Genomic DNA, 20,680 nt, shown 5'->3' with positions numbered 1-20,680 from the left:
TATAATAATTAATGATAATAATTATTAAAACTAGAAGTCGATTGTGTTATTATTTAAATATATAACAAAAAAAATAATAATTAAAAGAAAACAACAGTGCCGGAGACGTCGCACTTTGTCGCACCTCGCACAAACGTGACTATACATACAATGGTAAAATATAAAAATAATAGTTACAATTTACATAATACGTGAACACTATCTACTAGTTTGGTAATTATATAGTATTTATTTTACGTCTGTCGCGACACAGTGGTTAATAAACGTTCTTAGTCCAACTAGCAAGTGGTGGGAGGTTTGGAAGAGAACCGATGCGCCTACACTCTACGCTTGTACCTCTCGCCGATGCAGCTAATATATTGACGTCTCAGTCGAATTAATTAAATTATCTCTATAGTTGGGATTTTTAGATTTTAGGCTAACAAGTGAACGCGTGGCTCGTCCAGAGAGAAGCTACTCGCCTAACATTTAAGTACCAGCAATCTAACGCACTCGAGCTAAGTTAGAGCTTACAATTCAATTCCTTAGTGCTTCGCTCCCAAATATTGCTACGAATTTGCCTTTGTAGTGTACAACGGTGGCGATACAGATACTAAATGCTTCCGCGTATAAAACAGTGTTTATATATTACTACACTATTTATATATATATAGATATATAAAAATATCACTGGACTTACACAGCTAACGAAGTCGACCAATACATAAATATAAAACCTGCATGAAATTTCGTTGCGATTAATTTGTAGAATTTAGAATATTTCGACGGTCCCTGGGTAAAGTATCGAAAGTAGAAAATTGTTTTAAACTACTAACAACGGTAGTTTTCGATTCCTGCACACAATAAATAACTATTTATTTTAAATTTTGAAAAGAAAATCCTTAAAACTACATTTCTTAGTAGGTAGTTTAAAAGAGTAATAAAAACATTCGTGATTTTTCACTTTCGATACTATATCTAGGGACCATCGATGTGTCTGTTATATTTTTGTCTTAAAAAAAAAAACATTTAAATTAAGACATATACATATTTCAGAGAAAATATTACAAATAAATTACATAAGTTTAATCAATAATTTTTCTAATAGAACATTTTTGACCACCGCTGCACTCTCACGCGTGGCCCTCTGTAAAACAGTACGTACGGAGACCAGATGACGAGTCTAGTTAGGCTGTATATAAATTATTGTCATTAATTTTGGTCAGCTCGGGAGGAGGGTCGAGTATAGCCTCGTACACATACATAGGTAGGTACAAGAGATGTCACACATCAAACAAACGGAAACTCACAAGGAATACATATATAAAAAAATAATATTAATATTGGGTAGAGACGTTATTGTCAAAAATATTAAAACATTTTATATTCATTTTCATTGATATTATTATGGAATCTTGAAATATCTAAATAATAAAAATTATGGATTAGATAAATATCAAGTAGGTATCTGTGAGAAAAAAAAATAGTACAAATAATAATAATTAACTAAATTTGGATATTTATGACTAAAATCCTCGTTAAATTAAATAATAATAATAAGAATATGTATTCGCCTATACATATATGACTGGTAAGCTTAGTCGAAAATACAGTATGTATTAAGAACACTAATTAAAAGAAAAGTAATTAGCACTGTTTCCCGCACACGCACGCGCCTCACAGAATTAACAAACAAGCTAATACTATATATAGTATAGTATAGTAGTCGACTATGTACAGGCCGCCGACGCGCCCCGCCAACGTAAGGCAAATCTCGTGCTTTGCTTCATTCATATACATATTCATATATACTTTATATTTACAAATTATAAATGGCAGTCAGTTATACGACATACAACAGCACCTGCTCTTTTCGTACAATAAAGCGTCAAGTATAAAATTTTAAAAATTATTTATCGCAAGCGACAGATACCGTCGTACCGCTTCAGGAACGATCCGTCTAGATAACCTATATCTTAGTTCAGATCGAACGCGAATTAATATTGTATTAAAAAATTCAACATTGTCATATATGCAAAAATAACGCCTAAATTATAAACTAATGATATGAATATAATAATTTTGACTATCTAATATTATAAATAATAATATATCTCTGTGTTCGATAGTCGCAAGCGTGTGGGGGCGCGCGGTCGGCGGCTCGCTCTCCGTGGGGAACCTAAGCTCAATTCCCGATTACACTACAAAGTTTATCTTAGATTTATACCATTCCACGGTTTTATTTTTTTTTTTCTATTTAGGAATTTTTCAATCGTGAATTATCTGATAAGATGGAAAAAAATAGCTAAAATCACTATAGAAACTTACGATAGACTACATATTATACAAGAGTAGATCGAAAGTGCTAGTATCATAGTTTAAATCATGCCTACTACTGGACTCCGCTCTGCCTTTATATGGAGTATGCACAGTATGCACAGTACAAGATGGACGGCCTAACTTTTTGAATGTTCGACTTATCATTGTTCCGTTTGCAAATTCTACAAAACAATTGATCACAATAAATGAGCAAAAATAATATAATAAACGAATTAACAAATTTTGATTTTATAATCATATGTATAAAAAAACTAAAACCATTTACCATGTAGATACACTAACTTACACGGTGCAAAAATGCTTATGTTAAAAAGAAACTAATATTTTTTGCTAAAAACGAGTGATATCTTTGGGTAAATTCTGTAATAATTTTTAAAACGACGTCCGTACAATTTAGTAACAGTCAGTGCAAAAGTTGTTTATATAAATAAACAGAGCGAAGTTACTTTAGTAAAACTCTAATAAAAGCGTCTCATGCTCACTCCACTGTTACATTCAACCATCCTCTCGACAATCGCGAACAATCTTATCATATTATCCTATAAATATCATCTATACCTGCAACTGCATCTTTGACACTAAAGCAGTTATATAAACAATAATATACATCGACTGGCATTTTAAAACATTTGTCTTGGATCCTTCAATGGATTTATAAAACTCAATTTTATTAACGTTTAAAATAAAAAAATAAACCTATGGTCACAGTGTATTAAAATGTGACTTGTCATATACATAAAGCGATAAAAATATATTCAAATTGCCAATTTGTCCTCTTGTCTTGCATTTTTTTTCCATATTAATAAAAGCTTAATAAAGAAAATATTCCAATACTAACAAATGTTAAATAATTTATTTTATTTAATTATTGTATGTCATGCATGTAATAATATATTATTTAATATAACAAATTAAATATCTATCTTAGTGTCAGAAACACTATTGCGTTCATTAATAAAGTAAATTTGGAGTGCTACAAACTTAATATTTTATATAGGAAACGCCCTCCCGGTTCCCATTTATTGGCTAAATCAAATACTGTCGTATTTATGGAAGACTTAACGAAAATACAATATAACAAAAGATATATTTTTAAAAATAATCGTATAAATAAGCGATAACTAGAAATTATTGCTGTTATCACGAGATTTATTTACAAATACACATGAACTCATGGTAGCAGTAACGCCTTTAGGGGGGCCATCCATACATCACACAATGAGAGACATCAACAAGGAGAAAATTGACGAACTGTAATCTTTGTGACAAGTGGTGGGAGGACTCCTGAATTTCACCACATAATTTTCCCTATATAATATAACAATAATATCCTGCTATAATTTATAGGTATAATTAATAGTTAAATATGTAACGTTTTACAATATTAGCGGCGAAGTCTTGGAAAAATGACCAAGTGTTAGTGTTGATAAAGAGAAAAATCACACAAAATCTTTATTATTCGTGTGACGTAATATATGGAAGGCCCTTAGTTCAACGGAGAGTAAAACCGAATGATTCGTTACTGAATGAAATGACAAAGCAATAACGGGAGGGCTTGACAGTCTCAGTAATAAATGAAAAGGGTGAAATGAGGCGCTGTCGCTAGAAGTGATTTTTATCTTTAAATAATTGAATGAATTATCTTTATATATCTCGAACAGGGGTTAGAGAATACAACGATAAGATATCGCTAGTATGTCATTGTGCATTTTTGATTACTATTAATACATAATAACTATAATACAAAACAATAGATATATCAAAGATACATTTAGATTTTGACGACAGTTAAAATATACTTCATTTGGCAATTTATACAACATGTTACTTAGAAATTGCTATAGTGACATACCTATTTATTTATTCTAATATTCTTATTATTTTTAAAGACAGGTTAGACAGCAGTCATCCATTACGCAATTAACACAGGCACTGCCTACAATTATTACATTTAATTTTCAAATATTTCGTTATATATTCCTAAAACAACTTTGCGCTAAACAAACAATGAGCCATATAGCTACAAAATTCAGTAATATCTACAGTTTCTAAGTATTTATTATCTCATTCTAACACAACTAACATGTAAAACATCGCGTACATTATGTACATGGGGTAAGTGAAGCAGAAAAGACAATATATTTTAATTTACAATTGCACTATAAAATAAACATTTCACATTCGATTATGTACGAATACAAAACACAGTATCAGCACATCAGCATATTTAAAATTCACTTCCATTAAAATCATTCGATTATTCTTCCTAATAAATCTTATGGCTAAATATATTATTTTTAAAATGGTGTTGCGAACTCATGAGACACTTTTTTTATATAAGTGAGTTATATCTACGTACTATTGTCACTAGACACTAGTAGCGACAGCACTAGCTGGGCAGCATGTATGACATGAGAGAGGGTTATTGAGATGGGTCGTGATATATGAATGTGTTTTGGAATATAATTATACACAAAACTGCAGTTTATCACTAGTGTGGCCTAAATAAATTTAAGCAATCTAATATATATAATGACATGGTCATCACTGCGATTGTCACCTAACTACAGCTTTGTAATGAGTGTTGCCAGACGTGCTCCGCAGAGTATAATTAAATAATTATTACATTTTCAATGAACAGGTTGTCAGAGTGTGCTTATTGCGTAACGTTAGAAAGTTATTCCTATATCTGGCAACACTTTTAGCAGTGTGATGATTTAAAGTGAGCCTGCTGGGAAACTGGCTGAAGAATTGCTGTGAGCAAGAGACAACATGGAGCCTGATAGCGACTGCTCCTCTTCGCCGTAACCTTCTCGGCTGCCTTCTGCAATCGCCATTGCACTGTAATATTAATAAAAAAAATTAAATGAAAGTAATAGAAGCTAAAATGAATAGTTGATTTTGCAAGTACATATGCGAAATTTATTTTATGATTTCATCCAGTCTGGACTTTCAGTATGTTTTATAAATAACCAGATTCCTTTGTTTTGTTTGTTAAGTGTAGTAGTATTGCACCAAACGGGGACTAAAGAAAAACTTGGGTAACAAGTCCCAGACACTGCTCTATGGTCCTCACTCCACTACGACGAGAACCATCCATGGAATTCATTTACTAAGTATTTTCTTATTTATAGGGTAACACTAATATTCCGTACCTAAAGCCGAGTCGTGCACTCTCGCTGTCAAAGTGTTCGAGCTCCCGCTCGTGGCGCTCGTGCAGCATCCGCGTGCGCTCAGCGCGCTCTGCCACAAACTGCGCGCACTCCGACTCCATCTGTTTTATGTTATGTTACATATTTAGAGTTACGTGTAGACTATTCTATTAGTCTGGTAGCTAATAATTGTCTATACGTTGTCATATATTTATTTGCTTTCTAACTTTCAAACAAAAATAAAAGTTTGTTTTTCTTTGCATTTAACGGCCATTTGTTATACATTATAAAAATGTATAAAATGTGTCTTCAGCTGACTTTACATTGTATTTACAAATATGGAAACGTAAAAATCCTAGGATATTTTCTGCATAATATTTCATTATATGTGATAGTCTATAGCAAATCCATAAAAATATATTATATACAAACATTTCATTACCTTATTTAAAATAAAGTTATTTCAAAACATAGATAACACAATAATAAGAGCACTAAATGAAATTTAAAGAACGGAAAAATAATAAAAGAGAGCAAAAAAAGTACCTTCGCCTCCAAAAGCGCTCGCCGTACAGCGACACGCTCCTCCAGCTCGCGCCGCTCCCTGTTGCGTTGCGCCTCAGCTTGCATCTTACTCTTGCTCTGGTACGCGGTTAGCATGTCCAGCTCGTGGACTAGTTGCATTTTGAGTTGTTGACACTCCATCTAATATAATAATATAATGTAATTCAATCATATAGAACTAAATACAAAAATATTCATAATTTTTTAAAACCAGTAAGCAGTATCCGCTAAAATAGGTATCGGCTGGTAAAGTAAATAAATATCAGAACAAAATAAAAAAAAAAATTGTTTACCATCTGACTCTCATCAAGACGCACAGTTTGTTTCTGCAACATCTCACAGATACTCTGGTCATACTGCTCACCGAGGAGAACTAGTTTGCGACGTTTCTCATCTTTGAGCGATTTTATCACTTCTTTTTGTTGTTCCTAAAGAATAATATTCATATGTTTAAAAATGATAAATAAAATTATTATTGAAATTTAAGTTTCAATCACCTACCATATCTGTTTATAGTATTATGGTCAATTGCAGGATAGAATGCAGAAAAAATAGGTTTCATATGCACTGAAATGACTGTATTTAAATTGGGCAGAAAGTGACATCGTAATTTTTTGTTCCTAGAGAATAATATATAACACAAACATTGTTGATAGTGTTTTTATAAATTAGTTGCTACCATACCATAAAAAAACTAAATGCTATTAGAAATGCTTAAAAGTTAAGCAAACTTACCTTAGGTGTCATTTGTAAAATCTGCGTTTTGAGTGCTTTGTACTGGCGCGTCTGTATCTTGCAGGTTTCACGGAATTGTTTACGAATTTGCATTTCTTTTTGCTATGAGAAAAAAAATACACAATTAGATAATATAATTCTCCTTAATTTCGATTTGGATAAAACTGTGTTCATATTTTAAAGGGTCCTTGGATGGTTAGATAAATACAATTCAACACTTAGTAGATGCCATTTCAGTCTTTATTTACTGTATTAACTAGGTGTATAAGAAATCACGAGATAGATTAAATAAGAATAATATATAATATATTCATGATTTAAGAAAGGACAACGTTTACAGGGCCTGCTAGTATAATTAATAAATATACCTTTAAGCTCTTGGGTTGCTGTTTAAGCTGCAACGCATGCTTCTTGCGCAATTCGTGCTCAGCACGCTGCATGTAATCGCGCTGGTTCGCCAACTCGGTCGCATGCTGGTTGGCTAATTGCTCTTCCCTATAAATAATTAAACAACTGTAGCTGATGAGTTGAGGAAGCACCCTCAACACTGGGTATATTTTCAGCATAACAGAGTTTTAGTTCATAAAATAAAAAAAAATATAAGAGGCCAGTAGTGTTGCAGAGGCACAATCTGTTATTGTGTGATGCGACAATTTGTGGGTTAACCTCCCACTCAAGGAAATAAAATATTGAATATTTCCATTTCTTCGCTCTGACAACGAAGGCAAAGCGAGACGTTCGAGTTCCGCCAATCAATACGCAATGCCCTCAGAATTCGATGGAAAATAGGAAATTAAATAAAAATAGTGTCGAAACTCATATCAAAGGCATTAATCAAAAACACAAACTTTTTATCTGTGTTTTTGAATGAATCAACACATACACCATGATAAGAAATCTTATATCTTACAACAAAGTGTCTACTGATCAACGCAACCTTTGATCATGACGGCCAGACGTTTCCGTCAAAATGGTACAAGATGAAACAATGTAAAATTTACATTATTTTATTGTATGGTACTTATTGATTACATAAAAATTTTGTATTTTTATGGTTTATCTGGAGATCTTAATATCTTTTTTTTTTCAAAAAGGTCAATGAAGTTATCAATAAAAATCAGTACCTTAACGAATGCACTCCTTTCTGTTGCCTGTACTCTAGATCTTGCGTTTTTTCATGATGACGAAGAAGCATTGAATGTGCTTGTTCTAATTGCGTCTGTCGCTTATTTAACTCCTAAAAGTAACAATATACTTACAATACATCACTATATGTGTTTAAAATATTGCAAACAAATTTTCCAATAAATAATTAAAGACATAATAGTGGTAGTACTTATACATTACCACAAAAATATCAATCACAGTACATAAACCAAGATTAAGAAATGGAGTTATACAAGGAATGCATATTAGTTTCATCCAACATTTAATCTACCTCTCTAAGCAACTCCTGCTCCTTGTGATGCAGAGCGAGCATACGACGTCGTCGGAACCGTCGCAGTTCGAGCTCGAGGTACTCGCGTTGGGAACGCACTAGCCGCGCTTCCTCGACCGCCTCCGCCTGCTTGAGGTTATCCTTTTGGGACCTGGGGATTGTTTAATGTTTATTGTTATTCACATAAAAAGGAAAGCCAGATGTTCAGAATTATTCTTTCTTGTCAAATGATAATTATTAGCATTAATCTTGGGATAGTGGAAAGGGCAAGCAAGATTTGAATAAGACAACTGCACTGACTTTTAATACGATGATTGCAGAGATTTTCATCCAAATTATGGCTAATTCAATTTTTTTGCCCAGAACCAGTATAGTAAGGGATTTATGGAGCACACAATCCTTAACATAAAGAAATATTTTCTCAATATCTATCAAAGATAGATTTTTCACGGGACGGAAGATATATTTAAATTGATTGTGACTATTCATATGCTCATTAATAAATATTACTTTAGTGCTTTTGTATAACTCCTCGTGGATTGAACTACCAAAATATGCATAAGTTATAAAACAACTGAAGTGGAAATGACTTGAAAATAATAAAAACCGTAACCACCCGTTACATTTAATATTTTTCAATAGATTTAGATTATAGTATTAAAAATTATGCAGTTTTAACACTCACTGTAATGTAGCATCCCTTTGCCGTTTAGGCGTGGCATCGTCCATACTAAGTTCTTTTTTCCATCTTTCCTTGTTAGCCTTATATTCGCGCTTGCGTTGTGTCTCGAACGCCTTTTTCTCCTGTTCTTGACGCGCTGTTATATCTTTTACGAGCTTCTTTTCAGCCGCGGCGTTTTGTTTTTGCTTTCTCTCCAATTCTTGTACGTGTTTTGTCTGAAATACAAAATAAACTTTTGTAAAATTATTTATACCAAATAGTCTATTTTTAAAAGTGTCTTGCATGGTTTAGAGGAAATGAAAATAATAATAATTTTATAAGAGCAAGTTTGGTTTTATTTTGACAGATTCGCAATTTTAGTAATAGAGAACGGAATGAAGTCAATGAGGTCTTCTAGTTTAATAAACAAACTGCAGAATATCTTATATGAGATATTAAAAATTAAATAAAAACATGTGTGGTCTTCACTTTTCGTCAAAATTCAATAACACGTTTTGTTCAACTAAAATAATTCATTCTCATAAGTGGGAATCGAAACCACAACCATTGCCCTATAACGGCGGTTATTGAGTTTTTCTTGTTATCACTTCAGCCCCACAACCAACCTGCAGCCGCTCCAGCTCCCTGCAAAGCTGCTGCAACAGCGAATCGTACTCGCGGTCGAGCTGCGCCTTGTGCGCCTCCACGTCAGCCTTGCAGCGCTCCTCCAGCTTGAGGAGCGCGGCCTGGTGCTCGCGACGCATACGTTTGTAGCCGGACATTTGTTCGTGCATTTCCTGAACGAAAAATATTTTATTAAATCGAAATATTTATAATATCACGTTTATTTTATTTTTCACATAAAAATATAATATTTGCAGAGATCCTAAAATCCTAATAGGTTAATTTTTTACATTTCGTGATGAATGATGATACGTTTTTTTTGTTGTTGTTGCTCTTTATTTATGGCATTCCGAGCGTGAGCGTTTTTTTTTTTTTTTTTGTTTCGTATAGTGTACAATATGACAACTGTCATATTTTAATTCAGACGTGTCTTAAAAATGTCATAGTAAGAATTCAATTTCATACAATTAATTTCGTGGTAAAAATATTAGAAAAATAATGTTAACTGCAAGAAAAATAAAAGTAGAGCGTATATAAAAATACTTATGAATAAATCAACGAACAAATCAAAAAAATACCTGATTGTGTTCCTTCTGCTGTTTCGTAACAATACTGGTGGTTCGTATCGTAGCAAAGTTGTTCGCGCCGTGCTCTGATACCAGAGATATTGCGGCTGACACATTATTGCTAACGCCTGAAATAAAAGACATATAGTTAAAAAAATACCATCTTTTTCAGCTTCACACTGTATCCCGATCGACGTTCCATTTATTCCATTTCCATTTTTTTAATTTCCATTCCCTTTTTCCGCCGAATTCTTGAGACAATGCGTGTTTAGTGGCGGAACACAACGCTGCGCTTTGTCGCGTTCCCATAGAGAAAATGCAAATATTTCATTTCTCTTAGCTCCCATAAGTGTCGCGTTTACTTACAGTTGAACTCTTAATAAACAAAAACAAAACAAATAAGAAACTCAAATAACCTCTATGGGACTGTCTACGCTGAGTATTCCTATTATCATCACCACTGTCCTGCTGCCAGGTCGACGGCGCGTTCACGTACTCCCTATACTCATTCGCCTGCTTCTCCCTCTCCCTTTCCCTCTGAGCCTCTCTTATCGCTTCGCGATTAGCATAATCATCGCCATAGTCGTCGCACAAGGAATCCCTATTCGCGTAGTCCCGTAATACTTCTCTGTTGACGTAGTCGTCGTGGGAGCCCGGGACCGGCGACTCGCTGTCTCTGCGTATGAAACAGCAACATGAGTAAAGCCAACCCTTGCTTGCTCTGAAAGGAAGAGGTCTAACTAATGCGTGAGGTGCGTATAAGATGGCGCAAGCGTGATTGGTGTGTAAACAAGTTTCTTTTTTACATAGCAGGTTAGATAGAAGCCGCGCTTTACCCACATATGCGGGGTAGGCAGAGGGTTAGTGTTAAGACACTCTGATTCTCACCTCTATTGGCAAACGAATGGGTTTTAGCGGAGCAAGAAAATAAAAACAATTCTTTCCCCTAAGCGGGAGCTGAATCCATAGCCGTCCCGTTTACAGTCAGACGCTGTGCCGCTACTTTATAAAAAATCGATATTTCTATCGATTCAATAGTGCATGCAAAATATTTAAAATATAAATAAAAAAAAATGAACTAAGTGTGATGGTTTGGGTGTTAGTGCACATGAGTTGGTTAGTAAAATAGTGAATCCATTATAAATAGAAAATATTTTTCATAAAAAATAGTTAACAAAAGTAAAGAAGAAAATATATATTTAAACAACAGACATAATTGATACATAATTGTTTACAAAAAGCGGTAGGTAAAGCAATAATACATATAATAATCATTATTGTTAACTATTTACAATGGTTTAGATTATGCAAGTGATGTGGTACCTGGCGGAGTGGGCCGGTTGGTGGTTGTATTGCTGGTATGTCGGCTGTTGCTGGTTTTGGTGGTTTGCGTTCAGCTGTAAATGGTACAGGAGTTGTCAATTTTGTATTTGTTTAGTTTGGTTTGTATGAAAAAATATTAATTAAAAAAATAACAGATACAATTAAAGAAAATAAACATAACCTAGTAAGCATTTAAACACAATACAATTATATGAAAGAATAGATCATATAAATCTACACATATAATACATGAACATAAAAAAATCTCTATTTTTCAAGCAACATAATTAAAATGGAGACCAAAGTACAGCGGCACAGCGTCGGAGTGCAAACACGACAGCTTTATTTTCGCTCTCCACTACAAAAAAAAATATTTTCATTTCCTCGTTCTGGTAGCAAGACAAGGTTCAGCGTTAAATTCTCATTTTAGTTTCAGTTAATTCACTTCCATTTCTCACTTTCCGCCGAATTCTAAAGACATTCATTGCGTGGTACGTGGAGGAACTTTGCCTCGACAATCGAACTCACAACCTATCGCATTTGCAGTCACACACATGTGCCACAGGTCCACAACTGGACTTGATAATGGCTAATTAATTTATTTATAATAACTACCGGTCGCCGCCTTCTCAAGCTTCCAGAAGATGAACTCTGGCTGGAGGCGCCCGCTGCACTGTGTTCTGAAGTAGCGGAGTTTGACTTGGAGCTGTCACCGCCCGAGCGCTCCTCTGCTGTCTCTTCACTGTCGCCTGGAAGGTAAAAAAATAAAATTAATCTTATATTGTAAATATTATAAGAAGTATGAATTAATATTATTTTCTGTATTACTAATAGTATTCCAGATAAATTGCTAATTAAATAAAAAACTATTAACAAAGTTTATATTCTGTTTATGTCTGTGTGTGTGTATTTATATGTGTAAAGTAATGTAAAAAAAAATACTTTTGTAAAGTTAATCTTTATAAGAAAGTCCATTTGTAATCGCTAACCGCAAGAATAAAGTTACAAAATATGTAAAACCTTAAGTAATTTTTTTTTCTGTCAAACAATGCTTACCAATTGCACTTTCATTATCCGCATCAACCATCAATATCTTCTTCATTTTCCTATAATTCAGGTTGTCCAGATCTCGTACGGCCGCCTTGGTCCTCTGTATGAGGTCCACAAGTACGTTGGGTGACCGAGGCCTTGTTATGTATGGGTGGGAGAGGAGCTTGGTAGAGGAAGGACGATCTTGAGGATTCTTTTGGAGACAAGCTTCAACGAAATATCGGAAGGTGTCCGTCCATTCTGGCGCCTGGTGAGTGGATGTGTTAATGGTTTTAGAATTTAGAGAGATTTATGTCATAATCTATACAAAAGTCCGGAACGGAACGGACGGCACAAGCGTGCGAATTGCGTGCGTAAATGTGACCGTTGTGAGTTCTATTTTCCCTAGGTAGATGAAATATTGATATTTTTAAATTTCTTTGCTATGGTAACGAGGCAAAGCCTTGCGTTGAGTTCGCGCCAGCGCATGTTGCGCTACTCAACATGAAGCCCTCCAGAATTCGGCGGAACTTGTGGAACGAAAGCGTAACTTAACGGAAAAAAAGTGTCTGAACACTATGTCCTCAGGTTTCCTCTGTCTACTCTGCTTTGTGCGGGATGCAGCATCAAGCAAAAAAAAATAGCAAGGTACGGAACCTCTCAGCCCCATCTATGAAGAGGAGACTAGTAATAAACATATTTATATTTCTGTGTGCAAAAATACACGTAACTTACTTGTAATGGAGGGGAGTCATTTTGTGCAATGTGATAGAGAGCAGACATAGCATTCATATTAAAATAAGGGGGTTTTCTCTCTGCCAGCTCAATACAAGTTATACCGAGCGACCATACATCCACCTGAAAGTTGACATTTAAAATTAATACAAAAATCAAAGATACACAGAAGAACTAGAATATCTTAGTAGCAGTGTAGTACTACACTCAAATAAAAAACACACTTTCAATGTGAAGTAAACATAAATTAAATAATAGCTTCGGCTATTTATTGACATTTTAAATTTTCTACAACAAGATAACTACACGTCATATACTTAAAATTAATTAATATCAATAAATAAAATTCTAGTAACTTAATTTATATTCAATATCAACACAAATATAAGTCTAATGAAATATTCTCAAGTGTCCAATCTGGATCACAACATTTAACATTAAAAAAATGCAATTTTTAATAGTACTACAAATAAAATACCTTTCCATCGTACTGTCCTTCATCCATAGCTAGTATCACTTCAGGTGCCATCCAGTATGGAGTACCAACAAAGCTGTTTGCCGGACATTTTATGCTTGCACTGCCGAAATCAGCTAATTTTACAGTGCCATTTTCCGTTAGCAGAATGTTACCAGCTTTGATGTCACGATGGATACGACCCAGGCTGTGCAAGTATGATAGGCCACAGACTACACCCTCGCATATTGCGGCTATTTCTTCTTCACGTAAGGGACGCTTGTGAACCTATATTATCATTATTATAGTTTATTATTGAGAACATAACGGACTAAAAAGGAAACTCTTTATTAAATAGGATATACTGATTCAATAGTTTCATAAGCATGTGTAATTAATATCAATTTGAATATATAATTGAATAGTTTAATATAATTAAACAAAATAGTCAACAATTTCATGAAACTTAAATTTATCTTTTACAGCTTATTCATTTCAATATATGTATAGGTATAAAATTGACAAAAAAGTCAGTCTTCTATTATAAAAGTGTAGCATTATACAGAGAATTAAGGAAAAAGAATTTTACTAGGAAATTTTTATAAAAAAATAATTACATATATTTTTTCAATTAAAACGTTCCAATTATAGCACAATATGGATTACATTATTCGATTGATTTTAAATATTCACAGCAGTTAGTGAAGCTAGTACAATATACCGATTAGTAAAAAATAAAAAAAAATCTGCTCCACGCTGTTTCCCACACACATCAGGGGTGACAAAGGGAACCTAGTATTAAAACATTCCGTTACCCACTTTCCGTCGAAATTCTGCCTCGTCAGCAGAGGCAAGCAAAGGAAATATTAATTTAAATAAATATTGAATTTCCTCGAGTGGTGATCGAACCCACAACAAGGCGCGTCTACAGTCACACTTTGCACCCCTGCGCCATGACTGGCCTCCGATTAGTAAACAAATAAAAAACAACACGTCCCCTTGTAGGTCGAAAGCTCAACTCATATCCTGTGTAAAATAAACAGGAAATAAACTTCACATATTATAATAATAATTACGTAATTAGCATACAGCGATTCTATCGGGAATGTGTCTTGCATTAATGACATCGAAACCGATATTAATTACTTTTTTATAAATAAAAACTAAAATGTTTAATTTAAAAATAAATGCAAGCGTAAAAGGCTAATTTTTTTTTCTGTTTCACAAGAAACAATAAACGTGACGTTCTTAGTGTGACGCTGTATCCCGCAATTAACATGGTAGGCAGAGAGAACTTAGTGTTAAGACACTCCATCTCCCAACTCACAACTGTCTGATTCATTATGAACCTTTCAAATTCTGAGTATTTCAATATTTTTAATTACAAATCGGAAAACTTGAGGATTCCCCGGAGGACATGTATGAAGAGGTTGATGACAGTGGACGAGGCGAAAGAGGGATGTAGAGACCGTAGCGTTTAGCGTCCCGTTCTCTCTGACTACCCCGCTAGGGATACAGCGTGAAGCTAAATCGGAAAACTTAGAACAATATGGCTGATTTTGTGGCACCTTTTTTGTGGATTATCTCACCCGAGTAAAACAATCTTTTTTTTTTAAATTTCAACCTGTATCCCGCACAGAGCAAGGTAGGTAAAAGAGGGAACCTGGGAATCTAGTGTGAAGACACTCCGTTCTATTCAAGATGCTTCCGCCCAATTCTAGAGGCAATACGTACGGAACTTAACGCCGTGCTTTGTCAAGGAAATAAAATATTTACTATTTCCATTTTCGTTCCTCACCACGCAATGCCTTGATAATTTGGCGGAAAAAGAGGAATAGAGTCTTAACACTTTTCACTCTACGATCGGATACAGCGTGACGCTAAAAAAAATCTGTAATTACACATCTCTAGTTATCGTATTTCTACCAAGATCATTAAAATATTAACGGCATTTTAAGGTAACTTGGTCTAATTATTAAATCTAATTATCCAATTATAAGATTAGGTGAATGGGAAGTGAAAATAGAAGGCGGTTTATTGGCTTAAATCAATAAATAAATACTACATTCAACGAAGTTACACAATATGTAAGTTTCTCGATAAACAAATAAACAAAAAAAAAGATAAAATGATAGAATTCCAAAAATATTAGGTACCTACTCGGAGCAACTAATTAAAAATTGTCAGTATTACACATATTTGTACATATTTAAAATCGTATTAGCCGGCAATATATAAGCTAGTTGTGGGTTCGGTCTCCACTCGAGAAAATGAAATATTTATTTAAATGTAATTTCCATTCCATTAGTAATTCCATTTCCATTTCTTCGCTCTAGAGTCGATGCAAAAGCGCGGCGTTGGGTTTCGCCACTCAACACGCAATTGCGTCCAGAATACGGCGGAAAGTGGGGAAAGGAGTTTTTACAGTAGGTTCCCTATCCTATCCTGCTGTGTGCGAGATTCAGCGTGAAGCTAATATAAGCGAATACGTTTAGTTCAGTTTTTTATCTATAATAAAGTGGAATTTTGATAAATCGATGATACATAGTACCTATATCTGCAGTCTGATAACGTGATATAATAACAGTTACGACTGTGATTGGGAGATGACTCAAAAGCTCATGTGTATATTCTGTTAAATCACATCTCCTTCTAAGAAACAAATGACCTCATTCGGAAATTGCACATATTTTGATCCTGCATAAGAGTAATTCTACCGAATTTCAAATAAGTAATAATATATTATAGTAATTCTTTTATTATAAAAAAGTTCATGATATGCAACCTGATAACAGACAGGCCCTTTTACCCGTTTTGGCCGTTTTACCCTTTAGTTGCGGAACCCTAAAGACATACCCAGCTCTCAAAACTATTTGTATTTATAAGCTGAAATTTGGTTTCAAGAATGTATTATGTAGGCAGTTTATACAGTACATACACTTTTAAAAAAATTAGGAAGTCTTACCTCAATGATATCGGAAGCTGAGCCTACACAGTACTCCATGACAAGCCATGCTGTATGCTCTCTTTTGTAACAACCTTTGTATTCTATGGTATTAGGATGATCCAGTTGTTTTAGAAACCTATAACAATAATTAGTATTTACAACAAAACAATACCTAATAATTTATTTGTACAAATGTATAAACTCTGCTTAAATGATAAAGATAATTACAAAAACATTTTTTATATATAGAATTTTTATGTTTGTTATATAAATATGGTTTTGCTATTTTTTTTCTAGATAGCTTGGTAAAATCGGGAAGGAAGAACACAATGATATGTTACTAAGATTTGGAGACCATTGCAGTGCAGCATATGTCTGTAAGCACAATGATGGAGAGTTTGATCCACTCAGGCAATTAATTAATTGAATTTCCCTGTTTTGTCCAGACACAGCATTTTGTTGCACAAAATTTCCCAAATCCAGGCAAAGGAGTTATATAAACTTCAAATTTTATTCATATATTGGAAGCTGATAAAAAAATATTTTATTTGACATTTCCCCATTTAATAATCATTCTAATATAAGGCTTTAATTTTAAACATAAAGGTATTATAGATCTTACTTAATTTCTTTTAAAATGTCCTGCCACTTTTCCTCACTCTGCTTTCCAAGATATGACATCTTCTTAATAGCCACAATCTCTTTGGTGAGATTGCATCTGGCATAATACACAGCTCCAAAGGAGCCATGGCCAATTTCACGTAGATCCTCAAATATTTTATCAGGATCATGTTTGCTGAACAATTCTGCTATATCTGGGTCCTTGAGACTGCCAGGACGAGGCATTTTTCCCTATAATTTTTATTTATGTTATTATTCATTTTCTTTGAGAGAACTACTCAAGCATCAATAAGATTTACCTGTATACACAATTTCTTATTAATACTGCTCAATAACAGTATTGATAAGAAACTGTTTACTGTTACTGTAATTACTATTTAGGATATTTGAATGTATACAAAAAATATATAAATACATTTAAAAAATAAACACAATAAAGAATAGTACAATCAGATATCATATATTACTTAAGGATTAATTTTGTTATTAGGTTCCCTCTGTCTACCCCGCTGTGTGTGGGATACAGCATGAAGCTGATTTATTTATTTTTTATTTAATTAATCTTGTTAAATATTAAATAATTAATAAATCATAGTTGCTTTTCTTTTTTAACATAAAAAGGACTGGTGATAGGAGATACTTTAAATTTTAAGTAAGTTATCCTTACAATAAGATGTATCTGTGTATAATATCATATTTCATATATATTTTATGCTAATTTAAATTCAAAATTAATGAAATCAATTATAATAATATATAGGTGATATGAAATGATAATTTTAGAAATCAGAATACACTTCAAAATGCCATAAATTAAACAAATGAAAATATTAAGGATTTAAGTTTTTAAATTTAATATTTTCAAATTATCTACATTGTTGGAATTATAGTAACTAAGAAATAAAAATCAGTATGAAATTTAACATACTACTTGTGCCAGCCGAAAGCCGGCGGTGTCCGTCAGTTAATTAGAGCAATTCTGCCGCCTCGGGCCATCCTCCGCACCCGCTATCTGCAATAGTCGGAAACGACACAGATAACAGGCCACGCCGAATTATAACTCTTTTCTTATATACCAAAAAAAATATAAAAACATACTTCTTTATATCGTGCATTTGAAATATTCAAGAAAGAAACAAGAATATCTATAATCAAATTAAATGGTATCTTCAGTCAGTCTGAAACCAACCTACCTCGGGACATCCACGATCCCGACCCAACAATGGGGTATTTCGAACTAGGTAGAAACAGCCATGAACGCCTTTTACACTTATATATATAAATATAAGTCAGTAATACCCATTACGAGGGTTAGAAAAGAAAATATTGCGAAATACTTGGCACTTACAATACAAAATTTCGCCTCAAAATGGCGTTGGGGTAAAGTATGCGAAGATAGCTTTTTGTTTTACAACGCACACACTTTATGGTTTTCCATCACTTTCGCCACTCATTTATTACACATCTTATCACTTTTTATTTATGATACTCATTTGTTACAAATATTAAGTCCAAATTTTATTGAAAACTATTTACAACTTTCCCGTACTGGAAAATAATCTCTCTCAATGACTTCGATTAAGAGCGCCCTCTTCTGACGCTTATTGTAAGTTTGACATGTATTTTTTTTAATACAATATGACAATGATTACCTTATTTATGCTATGCTTCTAGTCTATGCATCAAGAACATGGTACTCTATAGAGCATGGCATCTTAATAGTTTATTATTTGGTGAATTAAGGTCCGGTATTAAATTTATTAACTCGGTATTGCTTTATATCTGATAATAAATAAAACAAACATAAATTTATATTTGAACTCGCCTCTACTTTGAGTTTCGCCCCTGGACACACAATGCCTCCAGAACTTGGCGAAAGTGGGGAGCGGAGTGTCTTAACACTTGGCTTCGTCTGCCTATCCTGCTACATGCGGGATACAGTGTAAAGCTTTAAAAAACTCGCTTACTATACTATCTATAATTAAAGTATAAATTTAGGAAATTAGAAGTAACTCAATAATGAATATTACAAAGTTTATATTTGATAACCGTCCATAAAGGAAGTAATTTAATTTATAATTAAAAATTGTAGCTAGCCGATTTACAATAATAATTATCCTGATTTTATTATACACTAGAAATACAACACACCACGTAGGACTCAAAATTTCGTACATCCGTTTTTGAATGTACCGTTTACGAGTTACATTTAGAAAATTATAATTTTCTGTTTTTAATTAATAAAATTAACATTTGAAAAAGTGCAGTTTCTATAAAGCGATAATTTAATTGTTTGAAGTATATGTAACGATACTTATTATTTTGTTTTTAGAATAGGTGAATAAATATAAAAGAAAAAATATAAAAAAATATTGAGTTAACTGGCTCGCGTCATGAAGTTTTATTGTTTTAAAATGTACTTTTCTGGATATAGATATTTATCTATTATTTTTTAATATTTATTAAATAATATCTTATTCTAATATGTAAGAATAGTATTCTTTATTGTGTTTATTTTAACATTTAACAGTAAAGTTGTGGCCAATGGCCATACGCCATAGAGCACAGAATATAAAACAGTCATATTGTGCTTCATTGACTTGGACACAGGGCTTGAAATAACGTTAAAAAGTTGGTATTGTTATTCCGGGTATCGATACTTGAAAAGAAGCGCTATCATATTTACCATTATATTTAGATAATTTTACCGTTAACTTGAAATCCACTGTATCATTAGGTATCGTTATAAGCTAGTTTTGTTACCGTCGCTCTCGTCTAATTCCGAGTTTTGAGTGTTTTTGTGAATATAGGTACATCGTTGGTTTAAAATAGTTAAGCATTTAATTTTTTAAAACTTAAATAGGTAATTTTAATAAAATTATTATCATTATAAAAAATATTTTGTGAGACTTTCTTTGTTTCTTTTTCTTTTAGCTTCACGTTGTATCCCGCACACAGCAGGGTAGGCAGAGGGAACATAGTGTTAAGACACTCCATTCCCCACTTTCTGGTGAATTCTGGAGGGATTGCGTATTGAGTGGCAAAACTCAACGCCGCACTTTGCCTCGACAACAGAGCGAAGAAATGGAAATAATGTAATGTAACGGAATAGAACCTACAACCGTTGCGTTACTGTCACACCCTTACCTATCACCTATTTTAGTTAAGCCGCCGCATTAAACTATAATTCGGTTACTATTTTCAATATTAACGTAAATTACTTTTGTGAAAAAATATTTATTATAGAATTACACTTTTTTGTCTTATTATAGTATAACCCATAATACGTACGTCCCATCTTTGCTTTTAACAAAATGAGCAATTGTAGCGAAATAAAATTTAAGGGCAACGTCGCATAAAGGTAACAAAAAAAAGGATGATTTATACCGCTACTTTTATCGGTACTTTCGATGTAACACTAAATTTAACGTTTAGATTTAACTCAAAATTAACCTTATTATAACAGTATTATTCCGTTAAGTTACCAAGTATCGCTACAAAATTGTAACTAT

General features: G+C 33.3%; 1 protein-coding gene across 5 annotated transcripts; it reads right to left on the bottom strand.

Moving 5' to 3' along the window:
• Positions 1 to 2,216: 2,216 nt before the first annotated feature.
• Tao (Serine/threonine-protein kinase Tao) lies at positions 2,217 to 18,724 on the bottom strand. 5 transcript variants are annotated; one of them, XM_085207022.1, is made up of 21 exons: positions 18,362 to 18,724; positions 18,097 to 18,180; positions 17,170 to 17,399; positions 16,566 to 16,683; positions 13,625 to 13,888; positions 13,147 to 13,269; positions 12,439 to 12,679; positions 11,998 to 12,131; positions 11,383 to 11,456; positions 10,476 to 10,735; positions 10,072 to 10,187; positions 9,496 to 9,666; positions 8,894 to 9,105; positions 8,209 to 8,359; positions 7,895 to 8,007; positions 7,139 to 7,265; positions 6,771 to 6,872; positions 6,329 to 6,463; positions 6,018 to 6,176; positions 5,475 to 5,593; positions 2,217 to 5,160 (listed from the first exon to the last, which is right to left on the bottom strand). In XM_085207022.1, the coding sequence occupies exons 3-21, from the start codon at positions 17,391 to 17,393 to the stop codon at positions 5,037 to 5,039; spliced, it is 2,967 nt and encodes a 988-aa protein (XP_085063148.1). In that variant the 5' UTR covers positions 17,394 to 17,399; positions 18,097 to 18,180; positions 18,362 to 18,724; the 3' UTR covers positions 2,217 to 5,036. The 5 variants fall into 5 exon arrangements, with proteins under 5 accessions (XP_085063148.1, XP_085063132.1, XP_085063146.1 ...); XM_085207006.1 differs by having other exon boundaries at positions 10,476 to 10,780; positions 18,517 to 18,658; XM_085207020.1 differs by having other exon boundaries at positions 18,517 to 18,658.
• Between the last annotated feature and the right edge of the window lie 1,956 nt (positions 18,725 to 20,680).

This window comes from Heliconius melpomene, chromosome 2, assembly GCF_056956725.1.
Source record: "Heliconius melpomene rosina isolate 202511_hmr_F chromosome 2, ASM5695672v1, whole genome shotgun sequence".
In the NCBI taxonomy this organism is placed as follows: domain Eukaryota; kingdom Metazoa; phylum Arthropoda; class Insecta; order Lepidoptera; family Nymphalidae; genus Heliconius; species Heliconius melpomene.
Note: the sequence above shows the minus strand (reverse complement) of the source record. Positions and strands in the feature narration are given on the sequence as shown.